This window comes from Danio rerio, chromosome 4, assembly GCF_049306965.1.
Source record: "Danio rerio strain Tuebingen ecotype United States chromosome 4, GRCz12tu, whole genome shotgun sequence".
Classification (NCBI taxonomy): Eukaryota; Metazoa; Chordata; class Actinopteri; order Cypriniformes; family Danionidae; genus Danio; species Danio rerio.
In genome coordinates this window covers 65349100-65370151 of record NC_133179.1, presented here as the reverse complement: position 1 = coordinate 65370151, position 21052 = coordinate 65349100, and the positions used below count along the sequence as shown (strand labels likewise).

Genomic DNA, 21052 nt, shown 5'->3' with positions numbered 1-21052 from the left:
ACAGTTCCTATGGACTTGGGGGAAACCAGAGCAGCTGGAGGAAACTCATGCGAACATGGGGAGAACACACAAACAAAAATGTCAACTGACCCAGCTGAGACTCAAACCAACGACCTTCTTACTGTGAGGTGATCAGTGCTACCTACTGCACCACTGTGATGCCCTACATGTATAATTATTTGAGGTATTAAACTGGTATTGGATTAGAACTTCGCTTACAAATAGTTGTTATTTTTAAAATGTGTGAAAAAGCACCATTCAGATGTAGCGACTGTATTGATCTGGGAAATCAAGCATGTATTGTTAAAGACACTATGCTTATTTGTCTTAAGAGATGTTAGGCAGGTCCTGTTCATGTAATATGTTCATGTAATAGTCTATCAAGTTGGTATTGGCATGAACAGCTATACCTGTCAACGGGTTTCTTATATGTTAAACGGTCCTATTCAGTTAATAATCAGGCAGCTATTAATAAAGATGACCGCACACAATGATGATCCATTTATTTAAATGACTATGTGACGCAGATATTTAAAATTCATTGTTGCAAACAAGTTACAGGAGTAAGTGCAGTTGTTGTTGTATGTGATGTCCACCACTGTAATTACACCATAGTGAAAAAAGAAGTCTGAAAAATGCTGTAGTTGGTGTAGGTGGAGCAGGTTAATCACGTTAAAAGTTATGCATTGTGTAGATATGAAAGTGAACTCTTGTCGTTGAATTATTCTGTATAAACTGCCTATACAATAAATTTACTAGTGATGTAATTATTTTCTAATTATAAATATTTAGATGCATCACAGTATGTGATCGCTTTACTGTGTTAAAAGGAAAAGGTTTTGTCAGAGTATCTTATATATGCTTCTGTGAATGTCTATGCATATTTGTGTGCACAAACACAAGTAATGGAGGGAAAAACATCTTTAATACATACCAGGTGAATAAGAGGCTTTCGGGAAAGCTGAGCTGCTTACACATGTTCTGTTCAACTAAAAAACAAAGGAAAGAAAACAAAATTGGCACAGAAACAAGCTACATTTTGATAGTTACAATTTATAAACATAAAGTGTTTACAGTCTTCCAGAAGCCAGTAATAAGCTGCATGTGCTTTAAGATAAATAAAGGAGTCTAAACTCACATAAAGAACAAGTTCAGTAATAAATAAATGACTAAAACTCTGCTAATAGTTAGCTCATGTCAATATATTGACTGAACTTAACACAAATAAAACCTCAATGTGAAGTTTATAAATTGTTTCTTTCAACGAATGATAATATATCACAGTATAATAATATGCATTTTCTATAACTATTATATAAGTGAATGTAGTTGTGTGTATTGAGACATCGGTATGAATTGAGTTTTCAATGCTCATTTGCATCTTTACACAAAGACTTCAGCCAAGCAACTCTGAGAAACTTCTACAAAAACAACACATAACTCTTGCATTACCTTTTAACCAGGCCTGGGGAAAAAAAATTAAAATGTGTTTCAAATCAAAATACCTCAACATAGGTGTATCAACATTAACTACAAAATGCAGCAGCTACAATAAAAAAAGCTTCAATCAATAGTCCTATAAAACAACAGCAACAAAACAAATGAAGATGGCTAAAGTCAACTTATTTTCCCAATACAACATTATTTCTCTAAAAACTGGTTTGTAAAGCAACTGAACCTCTCATCCTCCACAGTAATGTGTCTCCCAGACCCAGACGTCGGCTCTGCATTAGTTAACCACCAGAGGCCGACAAAGCACTTCATAAGCACTTTATCTCTCGTTCCCATAAAAAGAATCCGGCAACAAATTTGGTTTAGAATAAGTTTTCACGTGCATAATAAATTAAACAAACGCGACATACATTTGCGTCAGTCGGTCCAGCTTTAAATAGCCTTCATTAATGCATTAAAACTGACCCAAATGCATACAATACATGATTTCAATTCATTAAAATATAATTTTATTTTTAATAATGAAAACTTTTTTCCCTCGGTGTAAACTGCTGTTTGCTTTTTTTATTGTGGCTTTTTCTAAAACATTTTTTCCCAGTGCAAGTTAAAATCAAGTTCTGTATTTCGGCTGTTTAAGGTCTCACTTTGCATTGAACTTTGAACTTTTTACATTCAGAGATGTTGTTTATGTTCACACAGCTACATTACACATCAACTAAAGTTTAAAATATGATATTGCAGTGGACCACCCATTTAACTATAAAATGCAGCAGCCAAAATAAAAAAGCTTCAAAAAAAAAAAAGTCAAATTATTTTTCCAATACATCTTTATTTCTCTTTAAAGCTATGGTTCGTATAGCTGCTAAACTTCCCATCAGTATCAGTAATGTGTTTTGAGTCTTCACTGTTCTCCACTGCTCATTTGCATCTTTATACCAGCATTAATGGGGGCCAATTGAGTATTAACCAATCACATGCCAGATCAAGTAGGTCAGCAGGGTTGTATCTATATATTCTGCGTTCTTAACAGAAACTTCATTGGCTTATTTAGCTATAAGAGAACAACTTTGGAGGACAAACTACGATTGTTAGTTCCTACATTGAGATTATTACCAACAACAACATACAAAAAAAAAAAAAAAACAGACTGAGGCCATTTCTCATCCCACTTCTTCATTGAAGACTGGAAAGATGAGTTGCACATTCTGAATTTACACTCAAATAATATCTGAATGCTAACATTATAAAATGTAAAATGTAAATATGTGTGGATGCATTGTTCAACAGTGTATTAAGTTTTTCAGTCATTTTTAAAAGCTTTTTTACAACTATTTAGTTATTTGTTTGTTTGTTTGTTTGGTTTGGTTATAAATATTGATTTTATCCTGACAAATGGACTGTAGCCCAAATAAGTTTCAACCTATTACGTATATAAATTTATATAAAAATTTGATGTTTCCCCATTCATTACAAATACAAAACAAAAAGCAGATAAATTATAAAGTGGAAAATGAGGGAGAAATGTATCGATAAGTCATGACTCATAATTAAGAGTGAGTAGGGGGAAAAAGCTAAACAAAAAAAGACTTTTATTGTGGCATGGTGGTGTGACGTCATAAGGCTGCGCCGCTCCCACACTGTGATTCAACTGGAGAAAGGTTTGTTTTAAAGCTTGTACACAGATGTAAACCGACTGATTAAAATTTCAGTGTGTTCATTTAATGTTAGATGTACCTGCAGTTGACAATATTATTTTAACCCTTTATACAAAGAACTAATATTTTACTCACTGTAAGGTCTATTGTTTGAATAAGATAGGATAAACTTTATTTGTCCCGAGAGGAAATTCTTGTCTTGTGCAAATAAGTGCTACAGCGTTGCTGTAAGCAGACAATAAAATAAATCAAACAAACTAAACAATTAAAATCATACCTAAAAAAAGATTGAATAAAGCAACAGTAAAGTGTGTGATAAGTGTTTTAGTGAAGGTTTAATTTATTAAATAGCATGATGTCACTCTATTCCAAGTATACATCAATAAAATGAGAAAAATGGAGTTCTAGTTTACATCGGCTGATTTGTGGCTTTTGTTGCTTGCTCAGACTTACATAATTTCTGTTTGTTAATGACTCATATAAAAAAAACTGTTGAAGCAAGTGTTGAAATTATCTTGTTTTTGTTCAGTGTTTTATTTGTTTTAAACAGGACATTTTTTTATTGTTATGTTCATTTTAAACAGGATAAAGTGTCCAAACGCAGAGAAAAACTCCTGCTGAAGCGACTGATCTCCACACTGTTATAAAGATGGCGTTTATTAAAGAGGAGAGTGAAGATGTGAAGATTGAAGAAACATTTACAGTCAAACAGGAAGATCTGCAGGAACAAACAGGTTAGTTTTCATTCTCAAACACCAACTCAGTCATTTGATCCTCATTCAGATATATTTTAATAATAAGAATACTAAATTAAATCCATCTTGCAGCCCTGAGTGTGCTGCCTAGTTCTCCTAAATGCACATAAGCACTCATTGAAAGACAGGAATGAGTTTCTTTCGTCACTTGTTCTCGTGTCTTATGTCATTATTTTATGTATTATTAGTCTCCCATTTTCTCTTCCTTCTTAAGGTTATTGCTTTTTCTTGTTCTACTACTGTTTGTAAAGCTTCCTTGAACACTGGCACTATATAAAATAAACAAAAACCATAAATTAAAAGCGTTTAACTGAGCTGACGATATTTGACCTTCAGTATTCTCACAGTGTTGCAGTGATAGTGTTAGCTTAGTACTTTCCACTTGCATATGTCCCATTGATCCCAATTCCCCTTTTTTAATTTACTTCATGGGATTAAACTTGTTTCTAGTTGTTACTAGTTCTCACAGATAGTATCTGAATTAGAATTACATCATTATCATAATAACTAATTACCAGGGCTATTGTGTTTAAACAGGGTTTCCACGGAGTCTTAAAATGTCTTAAATTCCAAAATCAAATTTTTAGGCCTTAAATGTCTTAAATTTACTAAAATTGTGTTGTAGGTCTTTAATCTTTTTTAAACAAGTGTTCATTTTCCTTTGTTCATATTTTGTTAACCAGTCTGGCCAAAACCTATACAATCACCAACAATCCATCTCAATAAAACTTTAAACTTTTTTTATTCAAAAAGGTCATTTTAACTCTATTTATCATAATGGATTAAGTATTTTCCTTACAATATCATTTGTTTAAACGTGCTCCATGTATTTACTGCTGAGGACATCGACCTGGACAGATTGTTGTGCATAGATTTAATTTGTTATAGTTTTTAAAACATTTGTAAATTTTTTTATTTTATTTTAAAGAAAGTTTATTTTGGAAAAACGTGTGTGGATACAAGTAGAGCTTGCTTTTTTACACATTTAAAATCTTTTACTAAGAAATATCCAAAATAATAATCTAATATTTTTTTTATTATAATATATTTTTTGATAGGACAAATACAAAATCTGGGCCATTTGAAAAATTCTTTAGTCTTTTATGAGTCTAAAATTTCATTGATAATGGTCATAAAAGTCTTAAATTTAACTTTGTGAAACCTGCAGAAACCCTGGTTTAAGGTATGTCAGAAAACATGGATGCCCCAATTTTAAACATGCTGAATGAAATTGACACTAAAATAATTAATCATTATAAAACATTGTACAGTATTCTGAACTATATGATGTGATGGGACGATGTGAGACAAAACAAACAAATAATAGTGGAACAATAATGTTTAGCGATAACAGTGGCGAATTTAGGCATGGGTAATGTGGGCGATCGCCCAGGCAGGGTGGGATTTTCCTGGGGGCGGCAAAAAAAAATGTCCCCTAGTGAAAGCATTTAGATACAATTACTTTATGCAAATGTATTCATTAAGAGTGGCAATCTCAAAATAAAGACATTAGGGGCCATTTACATTTGGCATTTTTTGCACGTGCGAGTTTGTTATTCTCAATGTGCAACTGAAACATCGCTTGTGAAAGCAAACTGATGCATGCATACAGAAAACCAGCAACTCACACATGCTCCTGTGTGAATCCCGATTGTTTGCATGCACGCCGAAAAAATAAGCGTCGCTCATGTGCCATGAAACTGAATTAACAGCCTTTTGTGCAGAAGTGTCGGCACACAGCGAGTTTTGCATAGTTTATGTAAAGTGTATGTAATTTAACGATGGTGTTACTTTCACTAAGCATGGCTATAAAGCAGAAAGGAGGGATAAAGAGTCAGGGAGGTAGGACAGGTCTAAAGGTCTAAGACAAAAGATAATTTGGTAACACTTTACAATAACTACACACTATAAACCATTTATTATGGATTAGCAAATACTGAATTCATTATTTGTTTAGCATTATCTGTTTAGCATTAACTCTAAATTAATAAACATTATTAAACAGTTTATAACTGCAGCTACACATGCTGTATTTCAGACTTACAACCACATTTATAATTTGCTTAATAATTGTACTTTCATACTTTGTTAAGGATTAATTTCCTATTACTAAATTAAGTATGGGGAGTTAAGCGCAATGTTTATGATAAGTGGGGGCGGAGCGGGCCAGAATGACGGTGGCAGCAGGTCAGATGACTGTCAGACCAAGGGGAAATGTCCCTATGTCTCCCTATGGCCAGTTCGCCCTTGAGTTTTACTGTTTTCTATTGTTTATTATTCCTGGTCATTTCTCCAATAATTGTAAGTTTTAAAACAATAGCATATAAGATCAGGTCACTGCTATGATATGATTGACAATTTATGTATGTCACTGTTTGTCATTGTGCTCTGTTTATTCTGAGAGCTGAGGCTGAGTGTTTGTAGAGCTTTTAACTCTTGAAATGATTAACTCTGCGTCATTCTAACACTGGATAAACAGAATCCTGTGTTATCTGTAATCTCGTTCCACACTGCTCATGCTATACCTGATGTTCATTAATAGACGTTTCACAATCACAAGCCCCAGGTTAACATTGTAATTTGTATATTTATGTTGTCAATGTCCCTGACTGGACAAACAGCAGGTCATCTTTTTAGATGGCATTTCTGCATCTTGTCGGGTTAATAATATCTGCAAATTAGGAGAAATACTAGCCTTTTAGAAAGAAGCTACTATTATACCAATACCTAAACCAGGAAAAGATCATTTAAATAATTATCGTCCAACAGCACTTACCAGTTGCCTTTGCAAAACAATGGAACAAATGATTAATGATCGATTGGTGTGGATTTAAAAAAAAAACAGAAGATTAATTAATATCAGTGTGGGTTTAGAAGAGGGAAAAGTACTCTTTGCCATCTTATACGATTAGAATCTTTTGTACGAGATGGTTTTATTAAAAAGGACACATGCAAGCAGTTTTTTTTTTTTTTTTTTAATCCGGAAAAGGCCTTTGACACTACCAGGAGGTATGGTATTTTAAAAGATTTTCACGAGATGGGTGTTTGAGGAAATTTGCCTAATTTTATTGCAAATTTTTTTTATTCAATAGAGTTTTTCGTGTGCGTATGAAAACTATATTATCTGAATATGTGAGCATATATAGCATATATGAGAATCAGGAGTGCCCCAAGAAAGTATACTATCAGTAACACTATTTAGTATTAAAATTAATAATATTGTAAATGTTAATGGGAATAATATATTTCGTATGTCAGGGTTCTGCCACTCTGATCTTGTAAATTCTTGTTTTGGTGGCAGATCTTTGACACTACTCATGTCTGGTCCTGTTTCTGTCTCTGTGTGCGCGCGCCGTCGTGGGTGTACGCAGAGTGTGCGCGCTCCTGCTTGACGTGGCCGCGTGCGCGCTCTGCGTCCCTCAGACGCGTGCGCTCTTGTACTCGTGTTTGTGTTTTCGTTTGTCAGCAGCGTGGTGTTTCATTCCCAGCGTCTCAGTCTTGTTGGTTTCGGTTTTGGTCGGCGCTGGGATGAAGCATGCACGCTGCGTGTGTGAGCGCACGGTGAGTGTTTTCATTCATCGTGTGCTCATGTCTTGCGTCTTTTGTCAAAGCACGTGGCTCGGTGTTTACATTGTGGTCACGTGCTTTTGTCGTGTGCTTCAGTGTTGTGTTATGTGAGCGCATGGCTTGTATTGTCTGTCTGTGTCATGCGCTCTCCCGTCTATTGTCTAGTCCCACCCTCCTTGTTAACCCATTATTAGTTAATTGTGTTCACCTGTGTGTCAATTTACTTTTTGCTTTATAATCCCCCTCATGTTTTCAGTCCTTTGTCAGTTCGTCGTCGATATTCCCTCTGTGTTCCTGTTTCCAGTCATGTCTTGCCAGCCCAGCCCAGCCAAGTTTGTCTGTTTTTGATTCATGTTTTCCCCCTCGGGGTAGTTTATTTTGCCTTTTTGTTTTATTTGTACTTTATTATTAATAAAACCCAATTATTGTTTGCACTTGAGTCCTCGCTTCTTTTCCCCTCACCGAACCCTGACATCGTAGTTTATATGTAGATGATTTATGTATTTGTTATAAAGGAAAAATATGTATACAATCAAGAGACAAATTTAAATATGTATAAATAAAATATATGACTGGTCAGTTTTAAATGGTTTTAATTTTTCTAAGTTAAAAACTGTATGCATGCATTTTTGTTTTTTAAGATCTATGCATTTAGATCAGGAGCTTTTTTAGATAGAGAAACTATACAAGTTGTGAAAAAGGTAAAGTTCCTTGGAATGAGTTTTGACAATAAGCAGTGTTTTATTCCTCATATTAAAGTATCATGAAATAGATGTTTTAAAACAATCAATGTATGAACTTAATCTTAGAAAGGTAAAATAAATAAATAAATTAAGACCTCTGTAATGAAATCCAAGACTTTGTATAAATGTGTACACGTTAATGGACCAAACACAATATGATCTGATTTATTTTACATTTAAACAATTTATTTTTACATTTTATCAATTTGCATCAAAATGTGTAGCCAATGTTTCCTGTGTCTTCTCACTTTTCAGCTTTTGATGAGAGTTTTTAAGACTTAATGAAAACTGTTTTATTTATTTATTTTAGACTTAATTGAAGTGAATGAGGGGAGTAAAGAGGAGGAACATCATGTCAAAATTGAGGAAAAAACCTATTTACAGACTGATGGTATTTTGAAAAGGAGAGACAAGAACCGTTTCATCTGCACTCAGTGTGGAAAGAGTTTTGGAAGAAAAGACAATCTTAAGATTCACATGAAAATACACACTGGAGAGAAACCATTCACATGCACTCAGTGTGGGAAGAGTTTCAGCCAATCATCAAACCTTAATGACCACATGATGATCCACACTGGAGAGAAACCATTCACATGCACTCAGTGTGGGAAGAGTTTCAGGAAGTCATCATCCCTTACTCTACACATGATGATCCACACTGGAGAAAAACCATTCACATGCACTCAGTGTGGGAAGAGTTACAGCCAATCATCACACCTTAATCAACACATGATGGTCCACACTGGAGAGAAACCATTCACATGCACTCAGTGTGGGAAAAGTTTTAACCGCTCATCAGGCCTTTATCAACATATGAGGATTCACACTGGAGAGAAACCATTCACATGCACTCAGTGTGGAAAAAGTTTTAACCGCTCATCAAACCTTTATAAACACATGAGGAACCACACTGGAGAGAAACCATTCTCATGTGTTCAGTGTGGGAAGAGTTTTAACTTCTCATCAACCCTTTATCAACACATGACAATCCACACTGGAGAGAAACCATTCACATGCACTCAGTGTGGGAAGAGTTTTACCTGCTCATCACGCCTTCATCAACACATGAGGATCCACACTGGAGAGAAACCATTCACATGCACTCAGTGTGGGAAGTGTTTTAACTTTTCATCAAACCTTAATCGACACATGAGGATCCACAGTGGAGAGAAACCATACACATGCACTCAGTGTGGGAAGAGTTTCAGCCAATCATCACACCTTAATCAACACATCATGAGCCACACTGGAGAGAAACCATTCATGTCTAATCATCTTGTTTAATCCCGCCCCTTTTCGCAGTGGCGTACAACAGAATTTCGCATACTCAATAGTGATGGGAAGTTCGGATCATTTTATTTACTGATCGAGATGAACAAATCTTTTTTCGAGTCATTTCGTTAATTTGGTTCAATTTGCCAAAATATTATTAAAATGTTACGAATTGCTTCCAAACACATCTACAACTAGCCCAGAAGGTTGATTACACGACAAATGAGTCATAAATAAATTATAAGAAGAAGAAAATAACAATTCAATGTTTACCTGCTCTTTTGTCTATGGGTATTTATGTCTGTTTGCTCAGCTCACCTCTTCATGTCTTCAAATGTCAGTGGTGCGTTCACGTTACAATGACAGTCACATATAATCTTAACCAATGTACACAGTCTGAGCCGATAGGAGCCATGATAATTAGTTCACCTTTCGAGTCTTATGGTTGTTGAGTCGTTCATCATGTGACAGAATAACTCAAACCAGAGGACTCGAGAGTTGAATAAATCAATTCTTTTTTTTTTTTGGCTCTAAACTCATATGATTGGCCGGTGATGAACGTATGATTCAAACCCGAGGACTCGAGAGGTGAACAGATCAATTTTTTTTCTGGCTCTAAATGCATATGATTGGCATATAAATGCATATGGTAGGCTGTAGTCTTTCATGTGGTGAACGAACGACTCGATAGAGGACTCGAAAAATGAACTGATCTTGTCTCGCACTACACATCGTGCACATGAGCGAATTAATGAATCTTTTAGTTCATCTGAGTCATTCATTCTTTTGTCACATAACATGAAAGAAAACATAAGAGATGAGTTATTTAATAAATCAAATAGTCTTTGTGAATAGTTTTGTAACATATGATTCTGCCGGCATTAGACACTTAAACACTGTTTAATTGTTGATTATTGTTTTATTATTATTATTATTATTTTACCAGAAAAGCTTTTATAACAAATCCGATTACTTTATAAATCACGACAATAAAATAAGCAAAAGAAAAACAAAATAGTGCACATCAAGCTAGGCTTTTTAATAAATAAAAACAAGTAAGCTTTAATTTAAATAACGCGTTTGTGCCATAAAATCTTTATATGAAATATGGCAACTCTTCCCAATAGATGTCTTTATGAAACAGCAATTTAAGTGAAAGATAATACAAATAAAAATACAAAAGCCACAAGGCCTAATGAGCTTAACAAATTGACTTGAGAATAGAACAGTGCATTTTTAAAAAAATTAAAATTAAATAAGCTTTAAAACAACACTGTGTGGCTTTACTTGTTGGACTTGGCTTAAGGTTTGTTAGCATTCAAAAACACAAGCTCTGAACCTTTAATAGGCTGAGTCTGTTTCTTCTTGTGTCATTAGTTGTTGTCGCAGGATAAAAGCTGCTAAATGAGTAAATGCAAATGCAAACTTTCTTTATACAAATATTAGACCAATACATAAAGTCTGCATAGAAAAACATTATTAATCAAAAATGGGGTATAAATGAACAAATTACAAATTACTTGTTATTGTAGAATTTAATTAATCTATCCCCTAGCTTAGTGTTTGTTTTCTGATAGCAAGCCAGCAAATAGACAAATCAATATATATATATATATATATATATATATATATATATATATATATATATATATATATATATATATATATATATATATATATATATATATATACTAGATATAAACCACATATCCAGTAGAAAAAAAGTAACAATAACTTAGTGACAATAGGACAGAACTTTTTTATTTCTTAGAAAATGCTTTTTAGGTACACATTGTTTGTTGATTTTATGAAAAGTTTAAAATATGATCATATGATGCAACAAAAAATCAGTTTTACATAAATATTATTGACTGAGGTTCTCATTGCAGAGTACAGTGGAACTACAGTTTAAGATCAGATATGCACATAATAGTGTAAGGATGGCTAAATCTCTCCATAATATTTAAATCTGCAAACTGTTATGGAACTCCACACGAGACAAGAGCATGAGAATGGTCAGGCACTAAAACAATAAACTTTCCAATGTGAGAAGAAGATCAGCTAGAAAACCAGTTGTTCAGGTTGTCTCGATCATGCATCCTGAGCCCCCCTCTTTGCCCTGGACTTTACCTTCTCCACCAGTGCAGCTCACTCATATTCCACACAGAATGTTTAAATTTTTAATTTGGTGCATCTTGGGGCTTTATATTCATGTTTGGTGTGATTTTAAATGTCTCTGTGTGATTGTTAAAGTGGTCTTAATTTCACTGTAATATTTTACAATCTCCTTTATATCAGTTAATTTGGGTTTTGACTTTGAAAAGATCTTTGCCAGATGCTCCACTCCAGGGAAAATGGTCTTCGCATCAACTCATGACCAGGCAAGAGTCTTGGTGAAGCATTTATTTTCTTGAATTTATGATGAGTTGAGTATTTAGGCAAAGGGTGCAGAAGTGTCCGTGTGATCCTGTAGACAGGATACCCCATTGCAGGTTGTGAGTCTCTGAGCTCTGCATCAGGACTTATATGCTGCAAAGTATTTCTACATGGTCAGGTATTCCTCTTTAACTCTTAAATGTATCTTTGAGTAAATTATGTTGTACAATCTTGATTGGCTTATTTTGTTTAATTATGTGAACTGCAATGGAAAATCTTTTCCTGACAAATAAATGTAAAATTCTTGTTTAACTCTAATATCTCCTGAAATCATTTAAATCTAGTACATTGTTTAGGCTGATGTTTCCGCAGCCTACGACGAGAATTAGTCATATATTCAGGCGCAATAGATAGAGCATAGGCACAGCAGTAGAGACTTGTTTATTTCTGACAATCACTGATGATATAATCTAGGGGCTAAATCAAACTTTCTTTAAGTATAAGCAAGCATGGGGCGGCCTATTATTACTTAAAGAAAATTAGCATATCTGCTAAGAATCGGAACTGGCGAAGATATGTTCGTGAGCAGATGAAACTGGCCAGCATACTGACTCTAAGCGACTTGAAGTGAACGATGAAACATTAATGGAATATAAGGATTTATTAGATTAAACAATCTAAATTAGACCTAATCACAACCTATAAGGTAATCTGCTTGAATTAGATGAATCTAAATCTAAAATTATTATAAACTGGAGTCAGATTAAAATTCAGAGCTAGAAACAAATTTAAATAAATTATAACGAACAAAAATATTTCTTTTCACATGTGCTAAAAGGTTTACACGCATTTAACCTTCACCCTTGCTGTTAGTTCCGTCATGGGACTAATAGATGGACTCTTACATGAGTGTGTATTTATATAGTTTATAACCATAATAGTTCTACAGTTTCTACTATTTCACTTGTTGTTGGTTTCTATTTTATTGCGCATTTTATTTCAATAGTGTATTTATTTTGTTAAAGAGCACATATTATGAGTTTTTGAAAATGCCCTTCCATGTAGTGTTTAACAGCTCTAAGTGAAGTGAAATATGCAGCTAAGGCTTATATCTGTAAGTGTACAGTGTTTAAAACGGTTGATTCATCTATAAAAGAGTCGACTCATAGTGCTTCAAATGAGTCGTCTTGATAATGAGTCATTAGGTGTTTTGTGATGACGTATCTATGAAACACAAGTAGTTGCGTGCGCAAACCCGGGAGATTTGAAACCTGCGGCCTCGCCCACTAACACAGAAAAAAGCCACACACACACAAGCACTTCGGTCGAATGTGACGTCACATTGTGCTGATGGATCTTATTGAGTCTATACCCAAAGATGAAACCTCAGCATTAGCCCAGCCTTGAGCAGTTTGATTGCTTCTGGAAACTACATGCTTTAGACTGGGTGTATATTACATGCCTAATAATCAATTTTTAGACTGTGTGTGTGTGTGTGTGTGTGTGTGTGTGTGTAGGCCTATTATTATTTAAAATAACAATTTAAAATAAAATTGATTATATTATGTAAAAAATATTATTCTTTATAATTATATCCAGTTCCCCTAAAACTTGCTTAAATACCATATACATTTATTAAATAAATAAAACCAAAAAGCTGACAAGACGTGGAGCAACCATGACCAGAGCGTTCCAGAGAGAAGGTGTCTCAAAATGCAGTGGCCCAGCTCGCTGCAATTGCAGAGCTGTACTTTGCTAACAGGGAGCAATTTAACAGAATCAGCTTCACACCAGGAAAAATAACAGAGTTCGCTCAAAAGTGTAGAGCTCATTTTTTGGAGATTTTTGCATAAAGGTTGTATCAATGAAAAGTAAGGGTTCACTTTTGTCTTTCTATCTGAATAAGTGATTAGAGTAGATTTGCTTTGTCACTTATTGTTAAGGCCATGTTTTTTGTATGTTTCTTTGTTCAATAATGCTCCTGTTTACTGTTGCTAAAATGTAGAAGCAAAAACCTACAGCACAATAAGCTTAGCTTATACAGTTGAAGTCAGAATTATTAGCCCCCTTTTGATTTTCTTTCCCTTTTTTAAATATTTCCCAAATGATGTTTAACAGAGCAAGGAAATTTTCACAGCACATCTGATAATATTTTTTCTTCTGGAGAAAGTATTATTTGTTTTATTATGGCAAGAATAAAAGCAGGTTAAAAAATTTTTAAAGCCATTTTTGGGACAAAATTATTAACCTCTTTAAGCTATTTTTTTTCGATAGTCTTCAGAACAAACCATCATTATACAATAACTTGCCTAATTACCCTAACCTGCCTAGTTCACCCTATTAACTTAGTTAAGCCTTTAAATGTCACTTTACGCTGTATAGAAGTGTCTTGAAGAGTATCAAGTAAAATATTATTTACTGTCATTATGGCAAAGATAAAATAAATAAGTTATTAGAAATGGGTTTTTAAAACTATTATGCTTGGAAATGTGCTGAAACAATCTCCCCTCCATTAAACAGAAATTGGGGGAAAAAAATGAACAGGGGCGCTAATAATACAGGGGGGCTAATAATTCTGACTTCAACTGTAATGCCAAAGGAAAAAAAAAATATTGACATCGGATGCAAATTTTTAAAATTCCGACTAAAATAATTAATTTTCTTTTCAGCTTAATCCCTTTATTAATCTGGGGTTGCCACAATGGAATGAACCACCAGCTTATCCAGCAACATCCATGTTTTACACAGCAGATGCCCTTCCAGCTGCAATGCACCACTGGGAAACATCCAAGCACACACATATTTGAGCCTACTCAATTTACCTGTACCACATGTCTTTGGACTTGTGGAGGGAACCGGAGCACCCAGAGGACACCCACGCGAACACAGGGAGAACATGCAAACTCCACACAGAAATCCCGCCTGACCAAGCTGAGGCTCGAACCAACGACCTTCTTACTGTGAGGTGAACATTCTACCCTCTGCGCCACCACGTTGCCCACCATTTGAATTGTTTTTCTAAAATTAGTTTTTTTTTCAGCCTACTGTTTGAAAGATAATGAAAAAAATATTTGCCACAAAAAAAGTTTAATTGCAGAACTGAGACTTAAAAAAAATATTCATTTTAGAAAAAAAAATGTATATGGTGGCTGCATGGTGGTGAAGTGGGTAGCATGTTTGCCTCACAGCAAGGAGGTCACTAGTTTGAGCCTCGGCTGGGTCAGTTGGTGTTTCTGTGCTGATCATCTCCCGATGTTTGTGTGGGTTTCCTCTGGGTGCTCTGGTTTCCCTGACAAGTCCAAAAACGTGTGGTACAGGGGAATTGGGTAGGCTAATGTGTATGAGTGTGTGAATGAGTGTATATGGTTGTTTTCCAGTGATGGGTTGCAGCTGGAAGGGCATCTGCTGCATAAAACATATGCTAAATATGTTGGTAGTTCATTCTGCTTTGGCGACCCCTGATTAATAAAGGGACTAAGCTGAAAAAAATGAATGAATAAATGTTATATGGCAATTAAAGGTTTTGCATCTGAACTCTTCAAATGTAACAATTGTTTTTAGTTGTCCTGAAGTGAATGTTTTCCTCAGCTTAATTATCTGGGCTGTTTATTTTGTTTTTTGACAGCAATACATTAAAAGCAGTTGGATGAACTAATGACTCTGGTATTTATTTTATGTTCTTGTATGTGTGGTGCTGTTGTGTCTATCTTCAAATACTTGCATCAGTGTTGCTACTACCTGTCTGTTGACTATCTGCTGAACATTTACAGAATAGTAACCATGCTGTCTGTGATGTTGGCTCCTTACAGTCATTCACCAGCATTTCTTAATTTTTCACTTCATATTGATTGGCCTAGTGTGACAACAGATGAGCAGATAAATGTAACTTAATGTAAACTAACTGTCTACTGAAAGTTGGGTTAAATGTAACGAATAGTTAGTTGAAGACTTTTGCAAATGCATGTATGAAATTTTTACCTAACCCTAACTTTATATTTGTTTAAAGTTCATTTTAAATTATGTTGTGTTGCTTCTTATAGGCATCTGAATGTTTACTAAAAGTCTAATGATAAGCTGATTAACAACTACATGCAGACACTGACAACAAAAAAATCTTGATGGTAAATTTTCTGAAAACTTGTTTAAGATTTGTTGCATATCTACTAATACACTGTAATACACTACAACCTAATTTGGTAGCATGTAACTGATCAAAAGTTTAATAAATGTTGAGGATTTGTTGCATATCTACTAATACTTTGTTGAACATCTGTTGAAGATTTGTTACATATCTACTGATAGATTGTTGACCATCTAGAACTTATTTTGGTAACACAACTTACTAAAAGTTTAATAAATGTTTACGTGTTGTAAAAATTGTAATGATTGCCTAAGAACATTTAAAAGACAATCTACAGATACTACCCAGATGAGAGTAAACAGATAAGAACTTGAAAAGTAACTTATGGTCAACAGACTATCTAAAGGGGGACCATCAAAATAAAGTGTTACCATTAAAAGAACATTGTATCCTGGCACAAACATAGAAGATGGAACAAGGTTTGTAAAAAACAGATTTCCAGAAGAGACGGTCTCCTTACCATACAGTACCAAAATCGAGACGGCGGAAGGGCCACAGCACTTTAGAGTCATGCACACCAATCAGGTAAAAACCTGTCGGCTATGCATGAGCTCAGAAAATGCGATGAAGGAATGCCCAGAATTCAGGTGCTTCAAATGTGACGAAAGGGGACATTTCGCAAGGACCTGTACAGCTGTGTTGGGCCCGGATTATAAATTGGCCCTAATACCTGCAGGGAGCTTGTCACGCTGAGTTGGCTTTGTCCGCTTGATTGACAAACGTGTACTGCTTGTTTTATCCTTGCAGGCCTAACTTCGCTGGTGAAAGCACTTGTCGGGTTTCTGTAGTGTAGTGGTCATCACACTCACCCAACATGCGAAAGTTCCTCGGTTCGAAACCGAGCAGAAACAGTGCTCTTCTTTGGGCAGGAAAATAATAGCATCCACTGCTGCACCAGCAATGATCGTCAACAGGCACCCAATCAAAAAGGGTTATCTGCTAGTTGTACTTCTGAAGGTTTCCATAGTGTAGTGGTTATCACGTTCGCCTTACACGCGAAAGGTCCCCAGTTCGAAACTGGGCAGAAACAACCTCTGGCTTTTATGACAATTGTCAAATCAGGCTTCGGAAACATTCTTTCTGCAGAGCGGTGTGAGGCTAGAAGTTTGAATTCAACTCAGTGTTTACCTCCCCTCGCGGTGTCGCAAACTTGCGTAGAATCTGGTTTCTTTTAGCTTTGTGTTGTGCATGAGCAGGTGGCCAGTGCGTTTGCTGGCCCTCCACGGTGCAGACCGTACAAGACAGCTCTATAAAAAAAGACTATAAATACTTGAAGCACCACTGGCCTATTGGTTTCCGTAGTGTAGTGTTTATCATGTTTGCATTACACGCTAAAGGTCTCCTGTTCGAAACTGGGCGGAAGCATACAATTAGCGGACACTTTTGTCCAAAGCGACATACAATAGTGGAGGATGGGAAGGTGATTCCACCAGTGTAGAACATTGAATGAAAACATTGTGGATAGTGACTTTCAGTCTCTCTGCAATGGCACGACAAGACAGTGCTCTCACCCTAACCAGAGGCTCCTGTGGTTATCACGATGGCTTTACAAGCGGAGGGTCTCCTGTTAGAGACTAGGCGGAAAGATTCAGATTTGCTTTTACACACATTCTCAATCAGCTCTCTGGATGATCCACGATACTAGGTTCGGTTTGTCAGAAGTGGGATTCGAACCCACGCCTCCAGGGGAGACTGCGACCTGAACGCAGCGCCTTAGACCGCTCGGCCTTCCTGACATGTAAGTTTGGCAGGAGCTGTCTCCTGGGAGCCACACCGCAGTACCGTGACATGGAATCTGGTGTTTCACAGCTTGCCCAGCTCCGGCTGTCCACCTCATTGGCGCAGCAGGCAGCTAAGCTGTGCTCGGCTCCTGGGGCTGCGCCTAGTTTCAATAGCCAACACTTGACAGCTGTCATTGCTTACGACCACACCACCCTGAGGGCGCTATAGAGCAAACAGGAAGTGAGTTGGCAGCAGTGAGGAGAGAAAGGCTCTCCCCATTTTGCTTGTCTACCTTTTTGTTTATTGACCTTGAGTGGTTTGTTTGTTTGTTTTATTTTTGTCTTTAAAAACCACCCAACAGCAGCATTTTGCTGACTGAAGGGTGGTTATGTTGTGATTTTTATTTTTAATCATGGACAGATTACCCGGCAACGACACGGAAATGGAGGGACTTGCACGAAAGGATAAAGAAAATGGGCTGGATAATAGACGAAGAGATAAAAAAAATGGACTTGACAGCAGACAAAGAGATAAATAAAATGAAGAGCCCGGCCAACGAAGAGATGAAAAAGGTAAGGATAAGCAAGAGATACAAAGAAGAGTGTGCACAAAGGAAGCAACATTAACTGTAGAAGTAGAAAATGTAAAAGATGCAAGAAGGTTTGATATAATCATAGCAGTCACGGAGCTGATTGGAGAAGGAAGAATTCTGGCGGTGAGACCCAAACAAACAAGGGAGTATGAAGTAACAATGGAGACTGAAGATGACACCGAAATTTTAATAGACAATGGATTGACAATTAAAGGAGTGAAATCTGAAGTACGGAGGTTACAAAACAGAGACTATGTTGTTTCGTTCAAGCATCTGCCTGTTTACCTAGCTGATGAAGAAATTTTAAGCAAGCTAGAGGGATGGGGAGTTTTCCCCATGTCTAAAACTAAAAGAAGACTGTATCCAGGCACAAGCATGGAAGATGGAACAAGGTTTGTAAAAAACAGATTTCCAGAAGAGACGGTCTCCCTACCATACAGTACCAAAATCGAGACGGCTGAAGGGGCACAGCACTTTAGAGTCATGCACACCAATCAGGTAAAAACCTGTCGACTACGCATGAGCTCAGGCCATGTGATGAAGGAATGCCCAGAATTCAGGTGCTTCAAATGTGACGAAAGGGGACATTTCGCTAGGACCTGTACAGCTGTGTTGGGCCCGGATTGTAAATTGGCCCTAATACCTGCAGGGAGCTTGTCACGCTGAGTTGGCTTTGTCCGCTTGATTGACAAACGCGTACACCTTGTTTTATCCTTGCACGCCTAACTTCGCTGGGGAAAGCACTTGTGGGGTTTCTGTAGTGTAGTGGTCATCACGTTCGCCTAACATCCGAAAGGTCCTCGGTTCAAAACCGAGCAGAAACAGTGCTCTTCTTTTGGCGAGAAAATAATAGCATCCACTGCCGCACCAGCAATGATCGTCAACAGGCACCCAATCAAAAAGGGTTATCTGCTAGTTGTACTTCTGAAGGTTTCCATAGTGTAGTGGTTATCACGTTCGCCTTACACGCGAAAGGTCCCCAGTTCAAAACTGGGTGGAAACAACCTCTGGCTTTTACGACAATTGTCAAATCAGGCTTCTGTTGAGTACTGATGTTCACTGAAAACATTCTTTCTGCAGAGCGTTGTGAGGCTAGAAGTTTGAATTCAACTCAGTGTTTACCTCCCCTCGCGGTGTCGCAAACTTGCGTAGAATCTGATTTCTTTTAGCTTTGTGTTGTGCATGAGCAGGTGGCCAGTGCGTTTGCTGGCCCTCCACGATGCGGACCGTACAAGACAGCTCTATAAAAAAGACTATAAATACTTAAAGCACCACTGGCCTATTGGTTTCCGTAGTGTAGTGTTTATCATGTTTGCATTACACGCTAAAGGTCTCCTGTTCGAAACTGGGCCGAAGCATACAATTAGTGGACACTTTTGTTCAAAGCGACATACAATAGTGGAGGTATTTAGCGATTCAACAAGACGAGGCAATGCATACGAAAAAGGGCTATATATTCCAAGTAATTTGTTTGTGCTCAGGGAATTTAGTGCTGGAGTAGGAGTGTCATTTTCTTTAGACAGAGGGATATTCACCGGGGTTCGGGTGTACTCTGAAGAGATGGGTGTTAGCTGTCATTTGAAGGAGACCAGTGTATCCGTAATCTGAGTGGGAATGGCAAAGTGATTCCACCAGCGTAGAACATTGAATGAAAACATTGTGGAAAGTGACTTTCAGTCTCTCTGCGATGGCACCACAAGACAGTGCTCTCACCCTAACCGGAGGCTCCTGTGGTTATCACGATGGCTTTACAAGCGGAGGGTCTCCTGTTAGAAACTGAGCGGAAACATTCAGATTTGCTTTTACGCGCATTCTCAATTGGCTCTCTGCTCACTGGATGATGCACGATACAAGGTCGTGGATCTGTCAAATGTCATGACTTGACGTTGTACGAGGATTTGACGAAAAAAATGCCCTGCAAACCTTAAAAATCAACACCATCCCAGGACAATTATTTTGATTCCCTTTCGGTGTACTTGCATTAAAGCCCGCGTGATGCGGCGCTTTGTCAGTGTTACTGTATCAGTCGGACATGGTGGCAGGGAGTTAAAGACTTCAGCCAGAGCGCATCGCCACAGGTTCGGGTTGTCAGATGTGGCATTCGAAACCACGCCTCCAGGGGAGACTGCGTCCTCAACGCAGCGCCTTAGACCGCTCGGCCATCCTGACATGCAAGTTTGGCAGGAGCTGTCTCCTGGGAGCCACACCGCAGTACCATGACATGGAATCTGGTGTTTCACAGCTTGCCCAGCTCCGGCTGTCCACCTCATTGGCGCAGCAGGCAGCTAAGCTGTGCTCGGCTCCTGGGGCTGCACCTAGTTTCAATAGCCAACACTTGACAGCTGTCATTGCTTACGACCACACCACCCTGAGGGCGCTATAGAGCAAACAGGAAGTGAGTTGGCAGCAGTGAGGAGAGAAAGGCTCTCCCCATTTTGCTTGTCTACCTTTTTGTTTATTGGCCTTGAGTGGTTTGTTTGTTTGTTTTATTTTTGTCTTTAAAAACCACCTAACAGCAGCATTTTGCTGCCTGAAGGGTGGTTATGTTGTGTTTTTTATTTTTAATTATGGACAGATTACCTGGCAACGACACAGAAATGGAGGGACTTGCACGAAAGGATAAAGAAAATGGGCTGGATAATAGACGAAGAGATAAAAAAATGGACTTGACAGCAGACAAAGAGATAAATAAAATGAAGAGCCCGGCCAACGAAGAGGTGAAAAAGGTAAGGATAAGCAAGAGATACAAAGAAGAGTGTGCACAAAGGAAGCAACAG

At 37.1% G+C, this 21052-nt stretch overlaps 2 protein-coding genes and 5 non-coding genes across 11 annotated transcripts in view; 5 read left to right on the top strand and 2 right to left on the bottom strand.

Moving 5' to 3' along the window:
- The window catches only part of LOC110439389 (NACHT, LRR and PYD domains-containing protein 3), a 440964-nt gene that overhangs the window by 165765 nt on the left and 254147 nt on the right, over positions 1–21052 (top strand). The window lies entirely within an intron of this gene.
- znf1069 (zinc finger protein 1069) overlaps positions 3057–21052 on the top strand; it is a 616019-nt gene continuing 598023 nt past the window's right edge. For 3 of the 5 annotated variants that reach the window (XM_073948792.1, XM_073948786.1, XM_073948782.1), the window contains exons 1-2: positions 3057–3110; positions 3692–3841. In XM_073948792.1, coding sequence (XP_073804893.1) covers positions 3757–3841 — 85 coding nt within the window. In that variant the 5' untranslated portion in view covers positions 3057–3110; positions 3692–3756. Of the gene's footprint in view, positions 3111–3691; positions 3842–4915; positions 7116–7909; positions 9706–21052 lie in introns of those variants that run through there. The other 2 variants (XM_068220004.2, XM_073948787.1) reach the window with 2 other exon arrangements.
- On the top strand, positions 16919–16991 carry trnav-uac (transfer RNA valine (anticodon UAC)). The gene has a single exon. It is a non-coding gene; the product is annotated as a tRNA-Val (tRNA).
- On the bottom strand, positions 17615–17697 carry trnal-cag (transfer RNA leucine (anticodon CAG)). The gene has a single exon. It is a non-coding gene; the product is annotated as a tRNA-Leu (tRNA).
- On the top strand, positions 19027–19099 carry trnav-aac (transfer RNA valine (anticodon AAC)). The gene has a single exon. It is a non-coding gene; the product is annotated as a tRNA-Val (tRNA).
- On the top strand, positions 19206–19278 carry trnav-uac (transfer RNA valine (anticodon UAC)). Its single transcript has one exon. It is a non-coding gene; the product is annotated as a tRNA-Val (tRNA).
- Positions 20362–20444, bottom strand: trnal-gag (transfer RNA leucine (anticodon GAG)). Its single transcript has one exon. It is a non-coding gene; the product is annotated as a tRNA-Leu (tRNA).